Source organism: Thermobia domestica, chromosome 2, assembly GCF_964235325.1.
Source record: "Thermobia domestica chromosome 2, izTheDome1.hap1.1, whole genome shotgun sequence".
Lineage (NCBI taxonomy): Eukaryota > Metazoa > Arthropoda > Insecta > Zygentoma > Lepismatidae > Thermobia > Thermobia domestica.
The window spans coordinates 323,814,779-323,842,344 of record NC_137455.1 but is presented as its reverse complement, the minus strand read 5'-3'; the positions used below and the strand labels follow the sequence as shown (position 1 = coordinate 323,842,344).

Genomic DNA, 27,566 nt, shown 5'->3' with positions numbered 1-27,566 from the left:
ACATGGATTATTGACCATTTCAACTACTAGCATTGATACTTCATTCATGTCGTCCCTCTCGAAACAAAGGGGCGTATCTCATTTTTTTTCCCAGGAGACAAGTTTAAAGATTTTATCATTTATTCTGTCGTGCTCTGTTAAAATTTAATTTGATCTCGTGAGTTATATACCTGAAACTAAGGAGATCAAACTAATTAAAAAAAAGACGATAAAATAAACAATGAGAAGAAGTTTAAATTTGTCTCTTGGAAAAGTTAAGAAAATGAGATACGCCCTTTTGTCTCGAGAGGGACTATGTATGTAAGTTTCGCACAATCCTGTCTATTGCGCTCAAAATTATTTCAAACTGAATTGCATTACCCAACATAAAACACATAATCTCGACAAAGAAGAGAAACAAAAGCAATATGTCTGTCTGGAGTATTAAGAATTACTCTTGACACCTAATGCTGTTCTCATGCAAGAAGGAGACTTTTTTTTAATTCAAAGGCAATTAATTATTCTCAATCAATTTTCTGGCCACTCAATGCAGCTATGAATCAAGAGGTTAAATTTAGTAAAGAATCTATTTAATAAGGTTATTTGATACATTAATATCTATCGGCTGGCCTGCGGTTTACAGTTTGGTTTCCCATGAGGGGCAGAGGAAGCAAATTTTGTCTGTCATCATTGAAGACTAAGCATTGGAAGTCAATGAGAAACAATTTATATTAAAGACTAGACGTAGATGTAGACTAGGACAGCGTTTTTCAACCTCTTTTCAGTTTAGCCACACCCAATGGCGTATTTAGGGTGTGGCTATCGGCTCAAGCCCCCCCCCCCGAAATAAATTTGTTATATTTCATTAAAATTTGTCGGCACCCAAAGGAAAAATAAAAATACTTGTTGTGCATAGCCCCCTCTGAAACAAAATTCTAAATACGCCACTGGCCACATCTATAAAATTTACTTTCTTTTGTTTCTAAAGCTAATGCCAAGCAAATTTGTATTCTTGGTCATAGAAAAACATTATTCATGAAACTGTAACTGCCTGATTATCAAACAACAAAAAGAGTTATTGTTGCCGTGTTCAAAAATATAAACTTTCCATCTAAAAGTAAAATCCATCTCTTGGTTATTGCTCTTCGTGGACCTTGAACTCGGAGAGTTATCCAAGTATGAAAATAATACTTTCGAAATAACCAGAGGATTATCGTGTTTTTCACTTTATATTAATTGCTAAGAAAATGTAAAAACATTCTGTAGAATGATTCCTAAAAATCAAAAGAATTTTTCCCTTTCTTTTTAGTCAAGCCTGAAAGCTTTCAAAATGTGAGTGCGGAGATGATTAGAAACAATTAAGCCCGTCTCACACGGATCTGAACTAAGGCCTCAAATCAGGTTACAACTTGACAGTGTTGTTTAACTCAAACTTCCACGCACTTTCTTTTATCCTGAGGTGATGTAGGAGTCTCATACGATCCTTAAATCTAGGTAGGTTTTACCAGCAGAGCCTCTCGTGATCGCTGTATTAAACAGACGAAAAACGTGTTATGCACAGGGCAATTAACTGTCGTAATTGTAAATATTATTGTTTTTCTATTTCGCAATATAAGTTCATCCTAAGAGAATGAAATAGCCATAGCAGCGATATCTGCTCTGTTGCTGACACAAAATCCGCCTTCCCTCCCCTCCCCCAAAAAAAGAGAGAGAAAGAGTAAAGAGGAGCTGCTGGACCAGGGATTGAATTCTTCGCCGCAATAATGCACAGAAAAGGACCGTATTTTCAATGGTGAATAATGAACTACTTGCAGAAGATCCTCGTTCCTACCAAAAAAAAATCAACAGAATGGACTATTCAGAATTCCATACGCTATTGAAATTAGTAACTCCGAAAATTCGGCAACGACATACCAACATGAGGGAGTCCGTATCAGCTGAAATAGGTCTGTAGATCCTTGTATCCACCAGATTGTAGAACTGAAAATCAAATGACTTGCCCAATTATGTAAATGAGGACAGTTATCAGGCGCGGGAATCTAAAGAAGAAAGAGCAATTTTATACGACCCGCTCGGGAGAGTAATACTCCCGGAAGGACGTTTTTCGCGCGCTACTCTAGCCAGCTGTTTTACGCGCTATTCTAGTCAGTTGTTTTAAGTTGGTCACAAAATCTATATCATTTAGTACAAGGGGAACAAAACGAGCCTTATATCATGGAGTACAAGGGCAACAAAACGAGCCCTGCGGGGCTTCTAACCCGTTCCTACTACTACTACTACTTATCTGCACACAAGTAAGTAAATCACATTTTTGAGTATTATTTTCATATTATTTTAATTTAAAAAGTGTTATAAAAATGTAAAAAAATGAAAAAAAACTTTCCTCGGGCTGAGTTTGAACTCACGCCAAGAGAGATTTTCGTTACTAGCACATAGCGCTAGCCCACTCGGCCACGAGGACCGACAACAACAATCGTCTGAATTCTGCTATTTGAATGCAACGTGGCATGACATAGATAACGCCAACCAATCAGAACAGTTTTTTTCGTTCCTACTTCCGGAAGCATTACTCTCCTGAGCTAGTCCTAATTTTCTAGTATAGGTACTGAGTGTATCCGCTCAGCTCACTACCCACAAAAAATGCCCACATAGCCCATAAAGTAAACTTATACCGCGCCGGGAGCTCCTCTCATGCACTACACCCGGACTTTTTATATTGTGCCAGCATTGTACAACTGTTCCTTAAAATTGTGCGAAGGCCACGCAACACTGATGACAATTAACTCATTGTTTCTGTTTCTGGTGCGCACCACATTTGAATTTTGTTTATAAGTGTAGGATTACTAGTGTAAAATTACTACAAGTGCTTTAGGACGGATAAAATAAGTGAGTTCATATGAAAGATGCCTGTATGGAAACCATTTTCCACCGGCGGTGAATTTCTGCACAAGTGTACAGAAATTGTATTTTGTTTACAAGTGGAACGCTACTAGTATGAAACCATGACAAATGCTATTGAAACTCGTACCATTGCCAAAACCCATTCGTTTTCACTACTCTCTCTTACGCGGATACCCACCTTCGCTGAAGCACCCCCCGCTAACACTCGGGCCCTCCAGCTTCAATTAGATAGCATTCTTCCTTTCTAGTGGCGATGTAGCGCAGGTTGTTTTGTGTTTTTTGGGGTATAGTTTTTATGCATGCATGCGGACGCTGTATTTATACACAAATAGTAAAAGAATTATAATTTTTCAACAATTGCTTATGATACCCCCCTTGAATTTTAACTATGCCATGTAGATATGTTCATGTTGTCCTGCGCAAATCATTCAGGAAACAATAAGGAGAAAATTAGTGAAGGAATTCTAATTTTTGAACAATTATTTCGAGTGATGCGCCCAAAATAAACCTGCACGCTTTTTTAAACATGTTACATTTTTTGGTATACAAATTGCACAATATACTTAAATCGCTTATTTTTATTCTTTTAAAAGATGTAATTACATTTGTTCACGTCTGTAGTGTTCGGGCGGACACTACTTACTACACTGCATACCTTCGCTAACGACTTTATTCTTGCAATTTTTTAAAATAATACAAATCGTGTCTCACGTATACAAAAAAGCAAATTTTTCATATGACTCATACGACTCTATTGATATAATTAATGCTTCTCTTGTCCAGGCAGCATTGTTTTGAAATTACAGCGAGAAATAAAGTTGAATGTCGTCAGGCACTACTCTTTTCTGATTGGTAGTTGTATGGAAGTCTAGAAGAAAATAGAAACTTCTTCTGTTTCTTCCAAGTCAGGATTCAAAAAAAAAAAAAAAAAAAAGACAGCAGAAAATTTCAACCTGAACTAAGGGCAAGTTACTTCTCACACGATCGTTAAGTAAAGTCGTGAGTTTTAGATCGTGAATCGCAGCCTTACTTCAGTCCCGTCTGAGACAGGCTTTAGCAAGGCCGAGCGGAAAACGAATGAGGGTGTTAGAAATGGTGGAGGAGAAAAGAACAATTTTAGATGCAATTAAAAAGAGGAAGAGAAACTGGTTGGGACATTGGCTAAGAAGGAACTGTATCATGAGGGACGTGCTAGAGCGAGTGGTGTCAAGATAGTGAGCGAGGGGGAGAAAGAGACTACAATTGATGGACGATATCAAAAAAGAAAATTCGTACACGAAGATGAAGAAATTAGCGAAATACCGTGGAGCACGGAAGCTTCTCAGTTGCAGCAAGTGACCTGCCAATAATGGCAGAATATCTATGATGATGATTATGATTATGATGATAATTTGGTCAAGCATCACTCTGCAACATTAAGACTATATAAGACGTGAACCTGCAGTTTAACATGGGAATCGAATTACCTACATTTCCACTAGAAACTGGGTTACAGATCTCTTACATAGAAAGAAAACTATCAAATTACTCATCCGTCGTTTTAACGAACACAAGGATGATAGTGGTCGGATGTTGTCGATTGTTCCTGAGTTCCAACACAGTCTGTATGGCTAAATATCCACTATTACGTTACGAAAGGAAAAAAATCGTAGTACTGTGCTGTTATACTGTAAATCAAGCTCATTATCTAATCTGACACTGTGTGAAATACTTATACACTATAACACGGTAAATTTAATGTTTTTAGTTTAAGATAAGGACTCTCAGACTGAATCAGCCCCTAATCGTTTGTCCGTTGCTTTCGAAGTTAGTTAAATAGAGATCCTTAAAGACGCAGGATGTGTGTACATGCTTAGTTGTGAACTGAGCTGAATTGTTGTCCCATGGACGAGATAAAAATTTCCAGAATCTGAAGTTGGCGTGTTAAGAATAAAGAAAATGGAGGCAAAATTTTCCACACGACCCGTGATCACTACCAGACCACATACCGCTAATTTTTTTCAAACTTTTAGAATAATTAGTCAAATTATTTATTCATTATTCGAAAGCGTCATTTATTTTTCGAAATAATTTTTCTAACAATTATTTATTATTCAAAATGATTACCTAAATTATTGTTCGTTATTCGAGTAACTAGTCGCTAGGGTCGGGGCCGTGGTCTTGTAATACAGTTCTCCTGGAGGAGAAATAGTGTGGTAAGAAACGGGTATAGGCCTACTATGAGACTTTATAGACCCCTCTGAGTAAGGCCCTTAATAACCACCGAGTTACAAAAGGAATCAAAACACAAAATCTCAAACTCGAAAATCTAGATACTAACGTATGTAACTGTGCTTACAATATATGCGGTGATAAATGAATATGTTAGGGAACTGCAGTTGTATTTCTTTATATGTGTATTTCAAAAAATAACGTATGATACATAAAGATTTGCCTTTTCGAAAAGAATGTGATAAGTAATTTCAAACCGTATAAATGAAACATATGAATGTTAAATAAGTCAGTGGTGTAAAAGCAAAAGCAAAATAAATGCTGCTAAAAGCCATAGAAAGTATCACACGATTCCATATTATTATTATTATTATTATTTCTTCGCTGTTGTACAGCTTGCATAAAGCCTGGAAAGTGTTAGATTTTGCTCGGGGTATGGATAGCCACACCTGTGAAGATACTAACGCTGTAGTTATCTATTGCAAAAAATATAATTTTAAAAAAAATCTCTTGTTCACGAGTTATCGTGTGCAGTAATTATGTACTAACAATACAGTCTTATAAATCCCACTGTGTAATCCTAATAGAAAATAGGAAATGTACCAAAAGGAACAGATTTATAGCATGACATTCGATAGTTCAAAGTGAAGCAGTTTTTCATTCTGTAAGCTGTATCTGCGAATTTTCAGTTCAACGACTAGGGACCTGCAAATGTTCCAATCAGAACTTGGCCAGCCTTCAAGATTGTGTGTCTGTGTATTCGAGGGAAAAAAAAGAGAGAGAATGAAAGGAGATAGCGAGTAAGAGGAAGACAGGGATTCTGGAGAAAGATGAAGCGAGGAAAAGAGATACAACATCAAAGTGTGCTATTTTGGGCTATAGAAACAATTTTGAAACACCGATTTTTTTTATCCGCCATGTTTTTACATATAACTGAAAACGTATAAAAAATCTTTTAACAACAAAAATTATAAAACGGCGATACTGTCAGTTTGCTTTTATTTTTTTTTTTTAGTTTCTTTTTAGTATGATATCTTTTTTTCTAATAATGATGCACATTTCCTCTAGTGTTGGTTTGCTTTTTACGAACATTACCTATATCTGTGCAAATAAACAAAAAAATATATCCTCAGAGATAAAAGTTTTTAAAAGCACTTGGCAAACTAAGAGACATGAATTATGTTTTGATTAGATGCTAATTACTCGTACAAGAAAACTTTCATCTGCATATTTAAGATCGATAGTTTCTACACCGTTCTAAAAAAAATTTTTTTATAATTTTTTTTCTGTTTACATTCAATAGCATCAGAAGGGGGTGTTAGGAAAAGTTATTCTATGGTTAAGTCTTTTCAAGGCTAACAGAATTTTAAAATTAAACAAGTAATATGAAACCACATCTTTTGATGTACAGTCAGCGAAAAAAGTAGTTTCGATTTGATGAAATTAGTTTCGTAAATGACTTCAGACTGAAGGTACAATTTGAGTACAGTTTTCAGTAAATTAAAAATAATGTAATTTTCTGTACGTTATCATCACCGTTATTCCCAAAATAAGCTTTACCAAACCGAAAGAACTTCTGTCACTGACTGTACAAAAGCAAGTAACCACCCTCTACCAATGTTTCTTTCCTCTATTTTTACCCGCTCTATAAATTCGAACTAGGGTTTTAACTATTCACATATTCTTTAGTAAAATGTGTGTGTGTGTGTTTCGTGAAGAACTCCTTTGTTAATCGAGAACTCAAACCGAATCGAATCTTATGGTTTTGCACAAAACCATCTTTCAAAGAAGTACGGAATGGAATTTAAGTTATAAATGGATCGCGTTCCACTTTAAACTGTAAGTTTGTCTCTCATATGTCGTCGGTTCTTAAAAAAAAAAAAAAAAACTTACAGTATAATTTCTACTTTCTGAATTTCAATCATCTGGATCGCTAGATATCCGGACCCATATTAGGAAATAAAAAATTAAATTATTATTGAATTGCGAACTCTATGTATTCATTCGTAAAAATATAGTAGGGTCGTTCCAATAAGTCCTTAGAAAAAGATGAAACAAATCATTTTATATATTTTTAATTTTTTTTTAATATAATCTCCTTTTTAGCTCGATACATTTTTCCTAGTGTTTCTCAAACTTGTTTAAGCTTTCAAAAAAGAAAAAAAGGATTTCGGAAGATCCTCAAAGTAGACGTCTGCTTGGGTATAGTTTTCCGCTGAGCTACTCTTTCAAGTTTGGGAATACAAATATTAACTGGGGACCAAATCTAATGAATACGGTGGATGTTGTAAAATTCTAATTTTAATTCCTTAATTTTCCCCATTGAAACTGTCCAAGTGTGCACCTGTCCATTTCTTGATCGAAGAAAATTTCTTTGCCAAATGAGGACTTTTCTTCTTGATTTATTCTCTGAACCGGTGCAATAACAACGCATAATACTCTTGATGTAGATGATTTCGTGTACATCTAAAAAAAAAACTGACCATCACATTGTCGGCCGATTTCACAGTCTTCACCTCCTTCTTCGGAGCAGAATTCCCTTTAAAAATCCACCGTTTCGACTGTTTCTTTGCTGGACTGTAGTAGTGTCCACTGTTATGTATCGACTCAAACTCGTCGGGATTGCGACGAAAACGCGCCAAACCAGCCTCCGAATCGATCACACGATTGCGTTTATTCCCCACTGAGATCAAATGTGGCATCCATTTTGTCCAGATGTTTTTCAAACTCAGTTTTTCGTGCACGTTTAAACTCATTTACAGTACGTTTAAATTCATTTACCCAATTGTAAACAGTCGCAAACACAGAAGCAGATGTGCCATGAACTTGTGCATCCAATTCGGCTTTGATCTTTTCTGTTGTTAAACCTTTAAAATTGAAGTATTTCATAACCACATGACTCATTTCTTTCCATTTTTCTAAATACATTAGTTTGTTCCTTCAATTGACTATGACAACGAAACCATGTGACGGATGAGGAATGACGCTTACTAAAAGCAAACCTTTTTCGATACTACGAGTGTCATTTTTTGTGTTTTCTAAGGGCTTATTAAACGACCCTCGTAACTACCTTGAAATTCTTACTTCAATTAAACATAAATTTTAACATTTAAATCTTCCAGGTCTATGCTTGCGTAATTCTGGGTCGGTATTACATCAATTTGAGATACAGTAGTTTATCTATACCTAGGTAGTCTCATATTCTAAGACAAAGGGCAAGTGCTTAGTGATAGAGTGCTTACTTCTGATGTGAGGGTCCCTGGATCGATTTTAGTTCATGTGAGTTTGTGATAGATAATATCGTGTCTGTGGACTTTCTTGAAGTCCTCCTATTTCCTTCCACACTCTCATTCCACCAACCCTTTCATAATTCACTTCCACTAATAATTCGTCCCCTTTCGCCTGCATGGCATGTTAATTAGAGATTTTATTTCATTTCTATTTCGTGTATTGAAGGATAAGTATGAACATTCTTCTAAATCAGAGATTCTTATAAATTTCTTGAATATTGCATTGTGTTTATAAAGCTTGCGGTGGCGTAGTCAGTAAGGCATCTATCTACGAACACGACTTCCCGGATCCCCGCTGGGGACGGCAGGAGCGTCATTTCAGATTTCGCTTGGGGGAGAAAGACCCCTTGATATAAGTAAAATTTCGTGTTTTCACTCGTTTACTACTATTTTATTGATAAAATCTACATAAATCTCAGACTCAGGAGGCAATTGCCCCCTGCTCTCCTTAATGACGTCCCTGAAGGCAGGACCTTCGGAGTATTGTTACTTATTTTCTACCGTTGTCAAAATGCGGCTGCAACAAACAGGTGTTTATCCATATTCTGTCAAATGGTTACCTGAGGAACCTGGAGGAATGACAAGGGCTGTTGGAGTATGATGCTGACCACATTAGCTTCTTTCTGTGTCAAAATCATGGGAGTCCTAAATATAAACTTCACATTGACTATATCCTATAATTTTGCCTTTTGTAATGTTATCTCTACATATAAAAGATGAGCCCTATGACTAGCTGATCAACGCCCAATCCAAACTGTCTAGACTAGAAACTTGAAATTTAGACAGGACATAGAATTTGTAATGTAAGCTCCCACTAAGGAAGGATTTTTGGAAATTCAACGGGGAAGGGGGAAGAAGGAGTGGCAATTATAATCTTAAATTGTCCATATATTGGAATCTCTAAATGTTGGAAACATGAAATTTGGTGTATGGACGTCTCGTTTAAAATAACGAGCGTTAAATATCAGCGTTTAACCTAGAATGGAAGAAAAGCAGTGAAAAGAAAAAATTGGGAGTTACAATTATTATGAGGCGTCCCTATCTGGGAACCCCTTAAGATTAGAGACATGAAATTCTCTATTTAGAGTTTTCATTTAAAATAATTAAACCCGTGTTTTAGTTTCTTGATATTTGTCCTAGAAGGGAAGAAAAATCGGGAGGAAAATGGTGAAGTTACAATTCTTATAATTGGGTGGCCATATCTCAAAATTCGTTAAAAAATTAAGACATGAAATTTGGTATTTAGGTTTTTCATTTAAAATAATTAAAAACGTGTTTCAGAGTTTTTTTGTGTTTTTCCCGTACAAGGCAAGAAAAAGGAAGAAAGAAAATGTCAGAATTACAATTGTTAAAATAAGATCTTGAAATCCCTTAATGTTACAGACATGAAAATTGGTATTTAGGCTTTTAATTTAAAATAAAGACGTGTTTCGGCGGTTTGTTTTATGTTTGCCTTTGAAGAGAAGAAAAGGATAGAAAGAAAGAATGATGGGGTTGTACTTGTTAAAATAAAATTTTCGTATTTTGAAATTGCTCAAAAGTAGAAACCTGTTAATTAAGGAAGTGTTTCAGGATTTTTCTATGTTTCCTTTAAAAAGGAAGAAGAAAAGGTGGGGGTTGCAATTGTTATAAAAAAGATGGCCATATCTCAAAATCCTTTATGATTAGACATATATTCTACATAAGATATGAGACATATTAGACATAAGATATGAGAAGTGCGAAGCCCTAGACCGAGCAAATTCGGGAGTCTGAAACCGAAGTCCCCAGTTAGCTGAACATTAGTATCTGTATAATTAATAATTTTGTACTTGATGTGTACCAAATACGTTATCACTGTTGAAATTGTTTCTTTCCGCTTTTCAGCACTGAGCGTATACAATAAAAACGTATGGTCCTACGGTTTAAGATGGAATCCGAGTCACTACATTGCTTTGAAATATCAATGTTTCTTCCCCCCCCCCCCTTCGGGAATTAAACTCGGGATCGCGTGCACCAAAGACGCGAGCGCTAGCCACTGAATTAATGGGGAATCCATGTTCAAATTGTATGTATGACAAATTGAAAACTATGTTTCCTGGTTAGTTCCAATATCTGTACTTACAAAATAATAATAATAATAATAATAATAATAATAATAATAATAATAGCTAATCAACATTGGAATTATTGTCTCTGAATATATACTGTAAGTTTTTTTTATATATTTTTTGTATTATCTTACATTTTATCCAACAAAGTAAAAAATAATTATTAAAATATTCTGGATAAAATTAGTACTGCTGTAATAAATATTTTAATTACCTGGGTAATTCATGAAAATCATTCTCAATTTTTTATATAAATTTAAGCATTCGAAGTATTCACAAACTGTCATCAAATGGTCTAAATCATTGTTTTAGATAAGCCGAAAATAGTTACGTGGCTTGATATAGAGCTGAAATAAGATGGATAGTTCTAGGATATTTTAAGTTCAGAAGAAAAACCTTCCAATACAATAGCTTTTATCATAAAAAAACATAAAAATTGAGAGGTTATTGTTTGAGAATAGTTGTGATAGATAATTAAATTTATTAAAAAGACCACTTTTGAGAACGAATCCGAAGTTCTGTTTCTAATTGTATTTCCACGTTGAGTGTGTTTTCTAGTAACTTTTTGAAACGTATTAAATTACAATATTGTTATTTTAGTTATTTATATATGCATCGTTTTGAAGATCAGAACTTGAAGAAAATGTATTTTTAAGTTAAAAGGACAAATGAAATACTCAAATATACCCAAACAATAAATTTGTTTCTTTTTAATTTTCTGAAACAAAGGGTATATGCGTACATTTTTTTTCTCTTCGTTGCTGGAAGAGAGGCCACCAAAAGAACAAGAATGATCTAGGAAGAGAAGTTATAAAAAGAGAGTAAAAAGGAAATGAGAAGGAAAGAGATGAGAGAGGGACGATTGCTGTGACGTAAAACCCTCCCCCTTTTCTTCCTGCGCGCCCGCTCCACGTGTGCGTGTGTGTGTTTGAAAAGAGCGTTGTATGTCTATAGTTTCCAGGTTTCTTCCAAGTTGATCCCGAGGCAGGCGAATACACGCGAAAGAACTGCAATCCAAGCTGTATGTGTGTGTCCTGTGACGTGTGTGTAATAAGCCTATCATAAATTAAAGCACTCTCTGCCATCAATTTCTATTGTTTGTAGAACATTTTTATCAGAACATATGTTTTTTTTTAGAGAAAAACAATAATATCTGCACCAATTTACTCGAATAAACATATGTAGTATATTTCGCAAGTAAAATTGATCAGCGGAACATTTTCTTTTTTTAGTTAAACTGTTCTAATTTCCGCGTAGAATTACCTTATATGTGCACTTATCGTTTTTTCTAGTAAATCTGAATAAGCTGTGTATACCTAGTTTCTTGGACTTCTGGACAAAATATTGAAACTTTTTGGTTGTCTAAAACAGTGAGCGTGAATTCTTCTGTCGTAAATATGGAAAGACCAATTAAAAGAATTTAGGCTTAAATGTGACTTTTTAATGAAAAAAAAAAAACAATGTGTATAAAATCCGTGTGATTTGTGTATTGATTTGCCACATTTCTGAAAGACTCTTTACAAGAACTAAAGTTCTTGTGCCTAACTTTTAACAAAATAGAAAACGTATAATACTAGTGTAAGTTCTGAAAAAAAAAAAACGCTTAACATACGCAAGAACTGTATGGTTTGTTGATTTTATTATATTGTACTATTTTTTTCTTACTGTATTGACATCGTCATTGTCTTGCAAAATAATAGACAAGTTGTAAAATATCTGTGTGGTTTGTGCAGTACAATAAGTTCTTTCCGTAACGCTAAGTACTAAAGAAACAATGGTTGTGACAACTGTGGGAATGCCGAATGGATCTTCGGAAATTTCGAATGAAAATATTCATCAGTCCGGGAGTATAAAATCGAAAAATCAAAGTCCAAAATCCAAGAACGTAAAACGGCAACATAGCAAAAGTTCAAGACCAAATTCAACTCCAGAGGATGATTTGGGAAATCGAGTTTCGTTTTATATCGACGATGAAACGACACAAATGTTACTAAATTCTTACGAGATGAGGCTTAAAAGTATCCCTCAGACACCTATAGTGGAAAATAATTTAAGAAAAATTGCTGCCTTGCAAGGCCATCGTTGTTTCATGCATCACGCATCGGATGCGGGTTTGGTTCTCTGTCATGATAACGAGTTCCGAAAACCTCTGAAAGCTCCAAAAATACGTCGTCATCAATCTGATATTATAAGGACAGAGATCAAATCAAAGATCCCTAAACAAAGAAACGGTGCAAGGACTTTCAGCAGACAATACAGTGAACCTGTTGGTGTCCATGGATCGTTTCCTGATGGCCTCCAGAGGAAGGTATCCCAAAGACGAGGCAGCAACCACAGTATTCGATCCAATCTTCGCCGTACAGAGAGTTCCGTGTCTAAGAAGTCTACCACAGGTTCGCAGATCAAACTACCGAGAAAGGATTTACCTCCAAAAGAGCGACGGCGTCGAACTACTGTCCTTGTAGTTGTGGCTACTTTTCTATTTCTTCTCATATCCAGCATCTTGGTTGTGGTAATTACCCTAACGCATGCTTCGTTTCATCAAGACGAGGAGGAGTTAAACCATAAGGGAATGCTTCCGGAAGGCAATTGAGGTATGTTACTGTTTGTGTGTGTGCGTATGTGGAAGTTCTTGTGGTAATATTCTATTTTGTTGTATATGCTACAAGTATGTACGCAATGTTTTTCAATAGTATCGGTATATACGTATATAAAGAGTAAGTACCGTATATCGCCATTAGGCAAAGATAAATGACAATCGGCTGGTTAACAATGTATTGTGCTGTATTTACAGTACATAAGTAAATAATTTCGTCCAACAAAAAAAATCTGTTAGTAATCATTGGCAACGAAGGACATTTATTTATTTATTTATTTATTTATTTATTTATTTATTTATTAACAAAGTTTCATACAGCACAAGACTAATTAGCAAAAACTGTACAACATAAAGACAAAAATAATAAAGGGAAACAAAAAAAAAGAGATATAAAATACAGGAAAAAATTCCTCTCTCAATACACAATGTTCTCATCGAGTTCTAAAGTTTCTCTCAGAGGTAAAAATGTTACATCCTGTTGACAATCATGCTCTGGTGTATAAAACAAGGAGCGCTTTACAATTGATAACCTAGGTGTCTCATAAGTTAGCAAATTGAGAGAGCGAGTTCGCCGCTGAGGAACACTAAAGTTAATCTGCGATAGTAAGCATTCAGAATCAATTTTTGCAATTGATGATCTTATACAGATAGAGTAGATCAGCTCCGCTGGATCGTTTGTCACAAGAAAATAAGCTCATTTAAAACATTAGTTCTTGTTTCGAGTAATTACTTAATTCGAATTATAAATCTAACTGTGTCAAAAAAAAGAAAAAAAGAAAGAAGCTTAATCAGACTCAATGCAAGCTAGATTAGTAGGTATTGCTATGTTCCATATAGGTGAGCAATATTCAATGATCGAAGAAAATATCATAAAGGTAGGAGGACTTTGTATTTCAGGAAATCTAAAGAGTACACTAAGTATTTTCATGCTATGTGCCATAAAAGTTCGTTTACTTTCAGATTTTCTCGAAATCTGCGTGAGAATTTACCCTCAGATATTAGATTTACCTTTGTTGAGCTCTATTTGATCTATGGAGTAATATATGTCTTATATTTGGATAATCCTTCAGTTAAGAGTTAATTATAACTTTAGGATATACCTCATTAAGCATACTATATACTGTTGTCTTGCTAGTGTCATGGTGAAGAGCTTGACGGGTGATATTTCATCATTAGTTTTAGCTCTATAAGTAGCATGGCTCTCGTACAGCATGGATTTTTAGGTTTACAAATTGTTTTTTCTCCATTTTCTCAGTAGATGCTTGAGCTTTTATACTCGTGCATATCACTTTGTTCTACGCAACGAGATCTATGGTTCGGTATATAGTATCTAATATTTTTATTTTTTACATTCTCCCCCATTAAATTCTAATAATACTGCAAAATTACCTGTATTCGTTGTTTAGAGTTTAATGTACCTATTTACTAGACATGTTTTAAGACTTTGACTTATAATTTTAACCCGAACGACATTGAAAGCAGAATATCTATCCTTAGTCTCCCGTACCTGAAATGGAATCATCAATAGAATAGGTTGAGGGTGTTGAGTACCTATGCTACAATGGTGTCTCAGCCCCAAGATTTTATATGACGAAATATTGTTTTCTTTTGAATGAAAGGGGATTTTGATGTTTCCTCAAATCTACAGACAGCCCAAAAATAGATATACAGACCTGCATATATCAAGTATGACGTTTTGATTAATTAAGGTAATGAATTCATTTGCTTCGATTTGATTCGAGCTTAAAATATAAATTAAGAACAGATAAGGAAGAAATTAAATCAATACCTGTATGGATAACCATAAGTAAATGATATAAAATGTCATGACCGATCAGTACGTGACTGTATACTTACTTTTGGGCCATTTTGCATTTTATTCTCTTTCTCTGTAAAAATTAGAATAGTTCTATATATTTTAATAGAAATATTTATAAATAAAATCTATGTAATGGAAGTTCATTCTACAAAGGAATAAACCTGAAGAAGAAGAAAAAATATCAACCCATTAAAAATCCTGTTAATTACCCCCCCCCCTCCCGAAAAAAGACAGTTTCTCCATATAAATCAGTAGGGTGAACAAACAAGATGATGATAAAGGTATTTCTCACCTTTTTTTGTAAAGAGATTCTAAATCAAAATACATCACATAATGAGCATTTTTTTCTGCATGCTTACGCATTCTAAAATTATTGATGAAAATACGGTCAATTTGTTACTTTGTGATATTTTAAATATCTGATAGTGTTGTCAACGATAATATTATCAAATAGTAGAAGAGTTAGAAATAAATCAACGGTTGAGAACCCAGAGTTCAAAAATCGAAGACTAAATATCGCCTCTAAATGGATAATGGTTCTTAAAATGTTCATGTCTTTATGGGAAGAAATATTCTTGAACCAAGAGAATTTGTTCGTCTAACGTTGGAGGCAGAGATTTGCAATAGTTATTTCCTAAGATTTGGAGGCATAATTCTAAGTACAAAAATAAAATAAAATAAATAACATTTTTATAGTTAAAAAACAAAGGAAAAGAGAATACGGTATATGTACGTGAATTAACGTAAAGAAGTAAATAATATTTAAAAGTGTGTAAAAGCTCCTGTTGAGAATTATTTCTAGAAATAATCCAGTTTGATTTCATGTTAACCTTAATAAGTAGATATTTTTTGTCAGCCTTTAGACTCGTATTTATTCATATTCTCCTGTAACACTTCACAAACTCATCTGCAGCAATGTTTTTCTAGTATTCTCCACCTCCATGCATAAAATGATAGAACCTATAAAAATAAGAACCATCTTTATCGGAAAATATTAGAGGCTTAATGTAGTTATTTTGATTTTGTCCCTTTTCACTAGATGACTCGTACTTTGGGCTGAAGCAAGTGGCAAGGTGTCTATTGAAGCAGCCCTGAAGTATGGATTAAAGTATGGGGAAGTATAGGTGATGTGGAATAAGATTTGATCACATTTCTATTATGCTACTTAACGCATGATCATGTCATGTCACATCGTTTCGTGGTCGAGCAACCGTGTACATTGGTGATGCAAGAAATAAGTAACAATAGTCTTTCGAAATTTTTTGTTATCGACATATTTCCTCTTTATTAAGGTTTTGGTTTACCTAAGTTTTACTGTAATTCTATTCTATACATGTCCGTGTAAAGGTACCCTTCTTCTCACCTTCTCCCATTTCTCAGGTGCCATTTCCTTGGCAATCAGCATGCCAGTGAGACCACATTTATTGTGATTACTTTTTAAAAAAGCCATGACAAATAGCACAAAAATATTGGTTGTAGTAGTCAACCCCAATCCACTAAAATATTTTTCAATAAATATCTTCTGTTTTTAATCCTTATATTGGCATAAACTGTCCTTTTTTCTTTCATTCCCAATTTTCTACATTTATATGTGAAATTACAAAATATATTCCGTTAGTCAGTCACTTTTTACTACTACTGAAGTGCTATCTGATATCGGTCATTTTCGATAGGCCCGAATCTCATCTACGTGGAAAATTTGATCGAGATCGGTCGGATGGTTCAGGAGTTATTACGTCATATAGTCAGTTTCGTTTTTATTTATTTTTAGATAGTTTACTTTCACTTAAACTTTATCTATCACTTCATTATTGCAAAATCTTTACTGCAATAAATTCTACAATATTGTTAGCATTTAATGGTTTAAAAAAAGTGTCCAAATGCAAGACACATACCAATCGATAATCTCATCAAGCGTAACAAAATATCAGTGAAACTGAATCCTCATGCGTAGTTTACGAGCAAGTTGTGAAAAGACAGTTTTTTTAAAACCTAACAATTGACGCTATACGGTAACCACATCACTCAAGATGAAACTGATGCTGAAGTGTATTCTTAACAAGCTTTTCATTATGATATTAATAAGATAACAGTATACTGTGTGGTTAATGAAGCAAGAACGTCAAACCTCCTATTAACTGTATGGGTAACAGTTGAGTACAGAGGGTAAGTAAGACACGAGCAGTGTTTCTTTCAGAAACTATGTTCCGGGAGAACACACTTAGTATTCCGGGGGCCACTGCTGGTACTATTCTATTTATTATCATATTATAGACGTATTATTTTGGTCTCCTCGGGGAGCACTCTCAGAGCTCCGGGAAAAACATGTCCGGAAAAAACAATGGACACGAGCCTTTGGATATATTTTGATCCAAAAATAATTCACATAGAAAGCAGGCTGCCTTACTTTTTAACAGAAATAATTTCCCCTATTAAAAAAATAAGTAGCACATAAAAATAACGAATATAAGGAACTTAATTTTAGAAAATCCAGAAAAAATGTGAATTTTTTATTGCAAGAATATACGAAACATCTAACCATAAGAAATTATATAATACAATTGTTATCATTTATCAATTGCACTAGAAATCTCTGAAATCTTTCAGTTTAAAGTTCCACAATCATGTCCTTTAGGCTAAGGGAGACGGAGCACCAAAGGTAAGCGCTCTACCACTGAACCATCGTGCTCCCCTCCCCGTTGCATTAGAAAAATCCTATCACACTTCTTAAAGATAAGTGAAGACGAACTAAAGTAACTGGTGAATTTGAAACACATTATAACTTGATATTTATAAAAATACAAAACTCAAAGATATGAATCGGACATGAACAAAACCAATACTAACCTCACCCTTTGGTCTATTACAAAAAAATTGAACATTAAGGTGCAAGGAAAAGGAACTTAAATCTAAAGAATAAAAGGCTACGATAGCATTCATTCAATTGTATACTTAAGACATGTGCATAGTGAAATATTAAGTTTACAATTAGATTATACACTCATGAGCAATTAAATTAGAGATAGCGGGGGATATGGTGCTGTGCTTGGTGTGACTAATGCACAAAGAGAGAGTTGCATGTGACAACAAGAACGTCAGAACTCGTACTAGCTGTATGGGTAACAGTTGAGTACAGGATAAATAGCACAAAAGCCTAAGCTCATTTCATTGTCCATATTTTCGGAGCCAGAGGTACTCTTCACTCCATCTCTGAAGTCGTGTAGTTGCTTGGCTTTCCAAGTGCTACAGTATCAAGAGTGTACCGTGAGTACGTGGATTCGGGCAAAATCACAACCGCCAGGATCAACTGTCGTGATGTACGACGCGTTGACGACAGGAGTCTCCGTTGACTAGCTCGGGTGATAAAAGCTGACTGACATCACTCAGCTCAGTGCTGAGCAACAACAATGTGTGAGTATCCATACCATCCAGAACAATTTCCTCGGAGAGCTCCTCCGTGGCTAAGCTCCGTGGTTAGCGTACGCGCCTTTGGCGTGGGAGGCCCGGGTTCGATTCCCGGCGGAAGCTCATGTGGTTCGGATTCCATGTTAATCAGTAGGTCCACGTCTCATATAGCCTCGCTGCTGAACGGGACGTTAAACTCAAAATCAACTCAATCTTCTCGGAATGGAATACGCAAGTAAGCACCCCACGAGGGTACCTCGGCTCAACACCTGTTACAAGACACATGATATGAGAAAGGAACACAGCTATTTAACGCTAGTCCCTCAACAGATGAGTCTGGATATTGTTGGTGCACGTCAATGACCAGATACGGATGCATCGTCAACTGCACGTGACAATGGATCCCTTTCGCCCACAGAGTACAATTTAGATCGATGCTGGTGATATCTTCGTATTGGGACTTCCCGTTGGATAAAGTGGAACTCCTGGTCTACATTTGCAACATCCACCGGCGAACGTTACAGGAACCTGCTGCTAGATCATGTTAAGCAATTTAGTCGCTTCCAGCACCTACAGGAGGCCTATACTTAAGGACATTGCTAGCAAGTTGTCTGGCTGCTCTGATGAGCACTTTACGAATGTAAAGATGCTTTCTGGTCCTCGAGGAATCCCGCTCTCAATCCCATTGAGCATATCTGGGATGCAGTTGAGTGAGACGTGCCTGTCCTGACCCTGCTCAAACCAATCTTCATAGAGGCTATACAGCGATCATAGATCAGTAATGAACCCCAATGTCTCTGGTGATTTGTGGAATCTGTCACGTCGCATCGCCGCCGTCAAGGCAAAACGCAAGTGCTACATGCCTCTAACCAGGTGTGTCTAATTCAGTTGTATGAAGAGTATATACACTAATGAACTTCAGAATGAAAGTTTTGATATATGGAAGCTAACGCATATATACTAACGTGTTCACATATTATGCAGTCAGTAAAGGAATTAGAGTACATACTACGTGTAGGAACTTCCTCTCTCGTTAAAAATTATATAACTAAGACTACACAATTTTATGAACAATATTCATTATTTATATTTTAAAATGGTAATACGAAACAGGTTACTGTAGCATTAGAATAGATTCTATAATGAATCTTATATATAATTACACAACTGAATATTGAAAGAAATTATCGTTTAATTGGTGTATAATATTATGACGAGGCTTTATCTTCGAATTTCCATTATTTCGGATCTAATCTAATATATGCAAGAAGTAATTAAGTAGAATGCACTGTGTACTCAGGTAACCTTATTTTTTTTATTATAAAACAAATCATGTTATCATTTATTCAATTGCGAATCTTCTTTTAAACTAGCCATGTGCAACAACCGGCCCTCTGGCCCACTTAGCCCTTCAATCCAGCCCGCCCGTCACGTTATTGAAATTGAATTTCTTACGTAATCCCTTAAACTGAACTCAAAGTTTTTCTTGGATAAGTGATATCCACTTAGAAAATATCCTCCGCGTTAGAACATCCAGTCTTGAGTGTTCCACCGAACATTGGCAACTAGTTAAGTGTTCCACTATCCAGTAAGATGGTAAATGAATAGATTTTTTTCTGCTTTTCTTCAGTTAGTAAATATTTTGGTTCCCGTTATAACAGTTTTTGTGTTCCTGTAATAGTGTACGACGAACGATTTTCTAAATTGAATATGGCTATGCTATGCAACTATTGTAAAAAATTGATTGATTGATTGATTTTGACTTTTACGTCCCGTTCAGCAGCGAGGCTATATGAGACGTGGATCTACTGATTAACGTGGAATCCGAACCACATGAGCTCCCGCCGGGAATCGAACCCGGGTTTCCCGCGCCAAAGTATTGTAAAAAAGGTCTCGTATGGCCCTCGATTCAATAAATCCTCTCTGATTGGCTCACCCCACTTTCCAAGTTGCTCATGATTTAACCATGTGTACTCCTAAAAGACAAAGATTTATATTTAATGAGTTGCGTAACTTTAAAGGTCGATAATGCTGTTATATTGTAGTTATCTGCAGTTTACCAACTTCCTGCTTGTATTAACGATGTAACACTAAACTAGTGTTTGAAATCTAAGACTTGAATGTAATTAGTTTTGTTCACAAGACTAGAATCTAGATGAGAAATGTTTCGTCTCTTTGGCTACACTATCTTTACGAGGCAAAAGTTATTCTGTATTCCAATTTCTATGGTATTAAATGTACATAACATATTAAAACATCTGAGAGCAACCATGACTTTTTTTTTAAATCAAAAAGGAATCTTAAACTTGTGTTAATAGCGCATAGAAAAAGTATGGCAACACTGTTCGGTTTTAAAAATCTTACGAAAGAAATCATTGAAAACAATAACAGGGAAATACTCTATTAGTCTGCGTACTTCAAACAAATATTTGAATTCTCTGTAGTCAAATAAACATTCCGTGGAAATCCATCTGAGCAGCAACGTAATACGGAGACAATCTGCTTGTCTTAATATAGCCACCTGTATGTATGCACACGTGAACAACAGTAGATTCCTGTAAGTGCCCAGTTAGAGAAAAAAGTTAGAAAAAAAAATATCTTATCTGAGACAGGTATTGTGTTTTGTACAGGTAAGTTTACAGCCTAGCGCCAAATCCAGTTTTTGTTCATCCGGTCCCATTATATGCAACTAGAATTCTGCACCCAAAAACACAGCTTCCAATGAAAATGGTTATTAGAACGACTTGTCTAAAAACTTGGCTTCTGCACAAAAGTTGAGGAAAATGAACATGAGTTTTGACTTGTCTTTATAAAAAAATATATTTTAAAAAAATGAAGCCAATATCTTTATTGGCACAAACCACTGCCAAGATTTCTTTTTGTTTTATCTTGTCGCTAACTATTAACAAAATATCATGTAGTTCAAGGGCAATTTATTTTGCTGACAGTTAACTAAAATAATTTTTGGAAGTGGTTTCAGTTCCTTTATCGTCCAACTTTTGAATTAAGAAAAACAATAAGCAACTCTAAGGATATATAATAATATTAGAGGGATTAATTGCTATATTAGTAAATTCTCAATTTATCATACGTCTAAGGAAATATAGTCCATGCTCAACGACAAACATTTGAATTAATAATGGCCATAGTAAATAGAAGTATTTCGATTAACGTTAGAGTTTTAATATCGGAGGTAAGAGTCTTTATTTATGTGTCGAGTAACTATAATTCATTGTCTGTGGGTGAAGCAATCTTGAGGGTTTTTGAGGCATGTTTCAGATACTACTAGTATGATTTGTAATTTTACTTGTGTAAGTTTCTTCTATTAGCCGAGGGGTTTTCAAACTTTTTGCAGTTGAGGCTCTACTCAACTACCAAAGTCTAAACGCGCTTCCCCTGTCAAAAATGGAATGTGTCAACAACATAAATACAGTACATGTGTTCCTAAAAGAAGGACTATCACTATGATAAACTCTTTCATTTATTGATCACTAATGGAAATATCTCATTAACACAGGTGATCTACATTGTACACGCTGACTGCACCTTTTAATGTTATTAGCTGGTGTTAATAATTATAAATTGTGGTAAGTCAGATATATTTGTTAAAATTGAAAAATACGACCAGAGAGGGAATTTACGTAACAAAACCGACACATTTAAATGTTGAACAAAGTCAATGGGATGTATGAGCTTGTTTTGAGTCACAGAATTTATTAAATCTCGGCAGATATTTTGAAATGACAAGACGTATCTCTTTCTGGAGATATAGTTTTGATCTATATTTGGATTTGATCACCGCCATGGCTCAAAATACAGTTTCGCAGAGATAGGAAGTTGCAAAAGGAAGGAGCACTCCCAAAGCCTTCTTATAATTCCGGATACTCATCCCTCATTGAGCTCCAAAATTCAGGCAACGATGTAGAGGGAAACTTTGTCTTCAATGTACTGTCTAAAGAGAGATCAATGAGCTGTTCCTCTTCTCGGGTAGTGAAATTTGGTGGATTCTCTGCGTTGAGTGGGTTCACAATCCAGTTGTGCTGTGTATCCTCTGGAAAGTACTTCTCAAATTGGACATAGTTGTGTTAAGAAGACATACTATACTACAGAGATAAATAGAAGATCGTTAGTAGTCATCTAACAAGCATTATACACGTTTAAGCCAAAGGTGAAAGGGTCATCCCTGATCGTATGTGAAACAGAGGTAATACAAAGGCTTAGTCCATTATGTATTACTAAAGAAGAAGGGTGCAGACTTAAGTATACGTGTTGCATTATAAATATGCTCCTTTGTAGGATATTTTTTTTAAACTCCTCGCGCCTCCCCTTACAACTTTTGGCGCCTCCCCAGGGTGGCGCGCCGCATAGTTTGAAAACCCCTGTATTAGCCAATTCTATCTTCCATAGGGTAGAATGAGCTAATATTATTTATCATACGTCACTTGGTTTCGTTAAGAAGCTAGCGAGTTAGAGACTACGCGTAAAAGTTCCAGCAACTTACTATGATTTCTGATCGTCATATCGGCACAAGATTTGTCGAGAATTATACCATCTCAATAGGAAAATTGTTAGGGTAGTTTTCTGCAGACAGTTGTTTTATCTCTATGCTTAAAAATTTGTTTAGGAATCAGTTTTGATTAGTAGGATCTCTTGGCAGAAGTCACATCGGTAAATTTCAAACTTATATCGCTTGTTATAGAAATTGGCTACTGTGTATGTTGTATACCAGAATTAAGATATTAAGCAAATTTTCTTTCCTTAACTTATAGCAAAAAATAAATTTTAGACTGTTTTATACCGGTGTGACTTTCTGAAGAGCTACCACTGAGTTTTATTAAGATGTTTGAATGAATAGACTGCACACCAATCCGAAAAAGAGTGCGAGAAATAGATACTCCATTTTTGATAGACGCAGCTAGGGGATGTCTGTGCACATCATAATAAGATATTCTGGGTCTTTCCTCTTCTACAATTGTCACACATTCCAAAATGTTAATTGTAATTCCTCAGTTCATTGAAGGAACATTTTATCTTATTTTCAGTACACCTAAAACTCAATAATATGAACACGTGAGAATGTTATTAGCGAGAACACCCATATAAAAAGTTCTGTTTTAATTAGCTTTCTACACAACCATATGAAAAGTGATAGAAACCCACTAATATTTCCGGTATCAAAATTGATCTAAATTAAGCAAAAAACAATGAGATAGCGAGAAACTGTTTTTGTTTGGAGTAGATTTAGCGTTCTAAGAATATGTATTATCTTATCTCTTAGCCATCTTATCAAACCAGAAGTGACAGATATCAACCATTTCTGGCTCTAACGTTGATTCCTATAGAACAAAATTGATAATAGGTAGTTAGAAACTGTTTCCTGTAATCAATTAAGCATCAGAATAATATATTCTATCACCACTCTGATCTCTCTATTCAAGTGGGAAGTGACAAATTTATTACCACTTCTGGATTCAATATAATTGAGAATATCGCTCATTACAAATCAAAGTTCTTCACGTGGTATACACGTGATCTGTTACCTGTTGTTTTTTATTGTTTGTAGTTTCTTCGCAGTCATAGCTGCCAACTTATTAATATTGTCTTTTATCTGCCGCTTATTTTAAGTATAATACTGATTGATATGCGTCTATGCGGTAACACTTCTATGAAAGCAACAAAGATAATAGTTTTCGCATTATCTTAGTTTCGAAAAATTCCTGATTTAATAAACTTCTATTTTTTTTAAAAAAAAATGGCACTGAGTACTTGCCATGTGAGGAAAATTGTTAATCGCATGGCAAAGTATCTAGACCCTACTAATTGAAATGAAAATGAAATGAAATATTTCAGTTTTACGTCCCACGATTATGCCAGCTAGGCTAAAAGAGACGGGAGAACCCCAAGAAAAACCACGAACACGATGTTTGTTCACTACAAAGCCCTCTTGGCGTGAGCTGGGATCGAACTCGGGACAACACGCACCAGAGGTGAACGCTGTACTCCCACTCCATCCTACTAATTGAATAATTGAAACACCCTGTGTATATGTCGAAAGGTGTCAATAAAAATTAGTTAATTACAGCGAGAACATAGTTTAATCAACTGATTCTTAACTGTCCTGTTTGTTTGATTCTGAGAGTAAAGAATTAATTCATAAATATGTAAGAATTATCCATATTTTTCATAATTAAAACAGGGACAATTTTATTGAAGGTTTCAATTCGTTCACAACGCATACAAAACAACTGTTCGAACTTTCAACTATATATTACTTTAATTATGACATGTTGAGAGTTTTATTAACTTTAGATTTAAATCCAATAGATTTATTAACAGGTGCGAGATAATAAGAATGTGTCCACCAATCATCGCCTGTTGTCGTGAACCATGTTTAAATTGAGTTGTAGCCAGGAAATGAGTAGGTCGTTTCTCGTCCATCAACTAGAGGCTTTATCAAACACTTTTATTGACTCGTTTCAGCAGAGAATATTGCGTCCTGTTGTCAGACAACAAATGGAATATGTTATTTACAAGGTAAATGAGTATTATTACATACTGTGTGTTATTCTTTTTAGTTTGAGAAAATAAGAGTTATTGATTGTGCAAAGAATAATTCGGTGTCGATAACACTTGATGCATGCATATATCTACTCAACTCCATGGATCTTGATATAGACAATGATGGACTGTTATTTGCGTGTTCTTCGTTGGGTGATGTATGGTCAACACATTGGTCATTCTCTTTCTCTAGCTTTCAAGACTAGAATTAGCGATCTCTAATTCAGTTGCTTCCCAATAGTCATGAGATATTGGAACGATAGTTGTATGTTCTGATGGGTATCGAGCTCGAACCCAAGATTATTGAAGACAAGTACTAACCTTTTAGGACAATGGGCAACGCCATGGTGCAAAATTATATAATAACAGTTGAAATATGTGTGGAGGTGGGAAAGACATGATTGAAAAAAAAGAAGGAAAAACCTCTTCGGATGGGAATATTTCGACATAGAGACAGAGCTGTAACTTGCGGCGGAGACAGGGGCAACTACCCCCAGGGAAGCTCCTCACCGTTTCAGGAGGGGCCCACTTTAAGACAAAATATTCTTGCTCCATATAGGGGAGAGTTCCCAATATCGCACCGGGATCTAAATCGCACCACCCCTAGTTCAAAAATAAACCGTAACACTAACAAGCCATCTGCTAGTTAAATTAAGTACTTAAGCATATTTCCATAATTACAGAGAGAGAAGTGACGACGTTCAGTAAATTATGTGTGTGTGCAGTTGCAATACAATATAATTGAAGTATTCGTTACTAATTTTCGGGGTATTTCACAGTAGAATAAGGATTAAAGTAAGAGAATTAGCTTATGTTTCACTAAGTAGTAATAAACAAAATACCATTAATATTATAGTGACAAACTCAAATTATTATTCTTTTAATTTGTGAGGTATGTAAAGAATATATATTTTTTTAAATGGTGGTGTTTCCCAAATCGCACTCCTACCGTGTGTCCGAAATCGCACCAGTGCGATTTTGACTCCCTGATGAATTGTTTTGCCTGGTTTCTTTCTTGTTACAATTCACAAAAAGTGGGCACATGACAATATGCAAAATGGTCTCCGAAGTCTATGAATCGTGCTTTGAAAAAAAAATATATAGAAAATAAAGTGACGCTGCCCAGCCCAATAGCAGGAAGAAATAGAACTACCAACATGCAACCACAAAGAACAGAAGTACTCTAATAAAGTTCTTACAAAAAACATCTTGAAGAATAACGGCAAAGGCAATCAAGAGTATCTAAACGTGTGGAGGGACCTAATCTTTCTAAACCGTCAGCTAGGTCTGTGTGTGCTTCAGGAAACCTTAACATCAAAAAGTGTATTCGAAAAGTAGATACATCCAAATCACAATGCTCCGAGCTACATATTCGCAGTATTTCAAATGTGTCTTTTGAAATCAATGAACAAGATTGGTTCTGCGTCCTTTGTCAACAAAATTTAGTCGAAGATATGGTACAGAGTGTTTTGTGTAAAGTCTGGATACATGAGTCTTGTGTGGGTGTTTCAGGAGATGAACGTGCATTCCAATGTGATTTTTGTGTACATAAGGTGTAGCAGTCTGTTTTCCATGAATATAGATACTTTACGTTTCATAGGATTATGAACAATATTGCTCACTGGATAAACAATATGGATATTTTTTCTTTAATGATATATCTTAATAACGCTGAGATAAAAGAATATGATATATCATAGAAATATTAATTTGTTTTACTTGTACGTTGCATCTCTACTTAGCTTATTTGTAAGGTGTTATTTCTGTGCTCCGTTATTTACATTGCAGATATTTTTTTCTCTTTAAAGATGTATTATACTTCATCTTAATATAACATAAATAAAATAATGCGATATTCCATGGAAATGATAATTTGTTTTACCCATATGCATTACTGTAAAATTTGCATATATTCAAATGGTGGTGCGATTTTGGCTTCACATAGTGCGATTTGGGAAACCTGTTGCGTAAATCGCACTAATCGCAGGCTTTTAAAATATAATTTTTAACGTAATAATAATAATAATAATAAAAATAATATATCGTTATGAAATCACTGTAAAATAATTGGAAAACTATACAGTTCAATACGATCAAAAAATCATTTTAAATTTCTTCAAAAGTTTCGAATTAAAACAATTTATGTAAAAAGTGGTGCGATTTTGGCTACTCTCCCCTACGATACGAACATGAAATTATAAAAGAAGCACCAAACAGGCTCACTACATTACATAAACAAAACAGCACACAGAAAGTAAATAAAACAAAAATGAGTCGTGAGCCCATAAAATGTCTATTATTACGGGCCCTAGAAATATTTATTCGTATGGCTTTGAGATTTGTCAATATTGTCCCCTTAATTTGTCATGTATGGAATGGGCCCAGGGGCGTAACTAACGGCCCCACAAGCCTTGCCGTGAGGGTGGGCCCACTTGCTCCGAGGGTCCCCAAAGAGTAAGAGAAAGATGGAAAGAAAGGGCCCTTTTTTTCTAGGGGGCCCAAATATTAATGCTTGCTCCCCCCCTCCCAGAAAAAATTTAAGTTACGGCGCTGCATAGGGATTTCACATATTTGGACATTTATAATTAATAAGGTATGTGAGATTAAGTATACCGCCAACTAATAGATCACACATTACCTATATGTTAATTGCATATAAATATAGTTATACATACATGTTAATCCATTATTTAAATATGATTTATTGTGATTAA

At 35.1% G+C, this 27,566-nt stretch overlaps 1 protein-coding gene across 5 annotated transcripts in view; it reads left to right on the top strand.

Annotated features, from left to right (window-relative positions):
- The window catches only part of LOC145678674 (uncharacterized), a 327,665-nt gene that overhangs the window by 257,586 nt on the left and 42,513 nt on the right, over positions 1-27,566 (top strand). Inside the window, exon 1 of one of the 5 annotated variants that reach the window (XM_081749066.1) lies at positions 11,446-13,065. The exons of the other annotated variants lie outside the window; for them this stretch is intronic. Coding sequence (XP_081605192.1) covers positions 12,246-13,064 — 819 coding nt within the window. The 5' untranslated portion in view covers positions 11,446-12,245 and the 3' untranslated portion in view covers position 13,065. Of the gene's footprint in view, positions 1-11,445; positions 13,066-27,566 lie in introns of those variants that run through there. 5 annotated transcript variants of the gene reach the window in all.